Here is a 2,953-nt window from a genome sequence, read left to right as displayed (position 1 = left end):
GATTCATTTTTAGAACACGATATTTGCTAAACGGTTAAAAATATTGTATCCTCCTCACCTTTATATTACAGTAAATTCAGTTCTAAAACCAAATGTTATAGGAATGCTCATAATATTATGATGAACACAATAGCAAGTTGTTTTCTACTTGTAGCACCATCAAAAGAAAGTCTAAACATATCCATATTTCCTGTAGATCCTTCATTTCTTATAAATCCTTGTTTATAGAGNATTTCTCAACATCTAGCGTATCCATAAATGGGTGTATAAAAAATGTGGTTATAATGAGTTTTAATTTAGAAAATAATATAATTGTGCCACATCTGTACAGACAGTTTTTTTTCGTGTTATTCATATGCAAAGCATCGTGCTTACACGAACAACATCTAAAAATTTTACTACTCATTTTAGTTATAGATCCTTTTGCATTTCTACACAATTCGGTGCCCTACCTTTGTGATTCTTTTTTTATTTGCTTCTTCATCTAACAAACAAAACATGTATTTCCTTTAAATGTTTTCATATATAACACAAATACGAAAGGCTCCTTTCTCAATGAGGCATTGTTGTTATAATGTAAACATATTTTATAAAGCTCTAACTTCTTTTCTTTTAATATGCTATGCTTCCTTTTTAATAGTTATGTAATGAGAAGCAGAACAGAAAAATGGGAATTTTTAGTACAGGGAAAATATATAAGGAATATAATACTTTTTTTTAAATTATAGACACTGTCTTTGAAAGCAAGTGAAAATATTATTTTATGGGATGTTTTATCTAATTCTTAATAAGTTAATCCGCCTTAATGGTGATTAAATCAAAAGCTTAAAAATAGGAGAAAACATATGCTCTGAATCTTAAGTGTATATCAAAATGAGTAAGACAAAACGAACAGTAAACAAAAGGGGATAATAAATGTGTGTGTATGTGTAAATGTGATACAAAAAGTCAAAGAGTTTGTATATATATACTTTTAAAATTATAAATGGATTATTATATATGTATGCAACAAATCAGAACAAGTATTATAAAGCAACAATGAAAAAATATATACTTTAACAAATATAGTTAAATACTATGGAGTACGTAAATGTATAATCCATAAAATAAGATATTATAAAAATTTAACATGGTAAAAATGAATGAAATAAAAAATATAAATGAAAACAACAATAATAAAATTATATAAATATCTTTTGTTTCACCAAAAATATTAAATAAAAATTAAATATTTTTTAAAAGATATTATATAAAATTTTAACTAATGACTAAAGTATCCTTCGTATACTTAAAAAAGTAACAACAAGTACGTTAGATGATAAATGCAATTAAAGCAATTGTATCATTGATGAATTCACGTATTAACTGGTTATATATGCATAAATAGCATTTTTTATATAATATAAACATAAAAAAAAAGAAATAAATAAAAGCAAAAAGAGAAAAAAAAAAAAAAAAAACGAAACCTACTCAAATTAGTGTTCTTTTTTATAGATATAAAAAACTAACAATTTAAGCAAATATTTATTATTATGAAAGGCTTACTCAAAAAGAAATACAAAATAATATCAAAACAATTTCTTCTAACAAAAAATGAAAAAGTAATATTTTCTACATTTATATTAAAAATATTATATATTTATTTTTACTATGCATAAATATATTAATCTAATGCATTCAAATTATTGTGTTCAGGGCGTTCACAAATAATACACTTTTGGTATAGGTTTTTTTTATTTTTTTATTATAACACCATGTTTTTTGAAAGTTTTGTGAATTTTTCTTATCTTAATATATTCTTTTAAATAATAGTACAACAAATTCAAGAGCAATTCACCGGTAATAAAAGCCATTATGGTCATTGCAATGGGTGCACTATTTGACGTCAATGCCAACAGTAAAAATATCAAAAAAATTGTAGTTTGTACTATAAGTGGCAAGAATATTTTGTACCTCTTAAAATAATAAGCAATTTTTTCTCTTTTACCTCGAAGTACCAAAAATTCACGTTCCGTAACATGCTTCTTTCCTTTTATGTAACGAATAAATTCCAATTGAAATTGTACATCCATTTTGTTAAGTATATTTACCAATTTTTCCTTTAAGCCTTTCTTTGTTTTGCTATACTCGTAGTATTCCACCATCTGAGGAGCCTTGCCATTTGGTGGTGGGGGAAGATTTTCTAAATTTTTATTATTTACTTCGGGCTTCTTCTGTATTTCTGTAACATTATTATTTGGTGGTTTTTTAAATTCGGTTCTTCCTTCTCCATATTGAACATTTTCTTCTCTTCTATAGTAACCATCCTCTGGTTCTTTAAGAAAACTATCATCTTGATCTCTATCAGCATTATCTTTTGATCTTCTATCAATTTTTTCATTTGATAATTTATCGTTTCTTCTTCCAGAATGGTCACCATGTTTCGTTTTTGATTGTGATTTATCATGTCTATCACGAAATCTCAGATCTTGCATTTGTTCCCTAGTATTAGGTTTATTCTTCATTTTATTTGGGGATCTTCTTTCATAATGATCCTCATCTTTTAACATATTATGTTTTCCTTCTTTTAAATTTACATTTCTTTCATGTCTATTTTTTTCGTATCTTGCATTTAATAACCTGCTATTTCTTACATCTAACTTGTTATTTATGTTTATTCTATTTTCCCATGATTCCCCCAAATTAGCCGACTGCATAAAAGACAAAAACAAAAGTTACATAAAATGATTAGAACAAAATTTATTTTGTTTACTTATTTTTACATTAATAAAACCAAAGATATTCTTAAAATAGCCATATGAAATGGGCAGAAAAGTATCTAAAGTATTAATCTATAATTAATTATTGTACCCCATAAGAATTGGGAGATATCCATATTAAGGCGCTAAATGTAAGAATTTTAATTAAAGAGAACCCGAATATTTCTTTCATCAATTACTACTTTAGATTTACA

At 25.5% G+C, this 2,953-nt stretch overlaps 1 protein-coding gene across 1 annotated transcript; it reads right to left on the bottom strand.

The window, feature by feature from the left end:
• Positions 1-1,733: 1,733 nt before the first annotated feature.
• Positions 1,734-2,931, bottom strand: PCYB_063290 (VIR-like CYIR protein; the record flags this gene model as incomplete). The annotated part of the gene is made up of 2 exons (XM_004221496.1): positions 1,734-2,690; positions 2,851-2,931. 2 exons carry the CDS (start codon positions 2,929-2,931, stop codon positions 1,734-1,736), a joined length of 1,038 nt encoding a protein of 345 aa, XP_004221544.1.
• Positions 2,932-2,953: the final 22 nt, after the last annotated feature.

Source organism: Plasmodium cynomolgi, chromosome 6 (assembly GCF_000321355.1).
Source record: "Plasmodium cynomolgi strain B DNA, chromosome 6, whole genome shotgun sequence".
In the NCBI taxonomy this organism is placed as follows: domain Eukaryota; phylum Apicomplexa; class Aconoidasida; order Haemosporida; family Plasmodiidae; genus Plasmodium; species Plasmodium cynomolgi.
The sequence above is the reverse complement of the archived record's forward strand: the minus strand, read 5'-3'. Positions and strand labels throughout refer to the sequence as shown.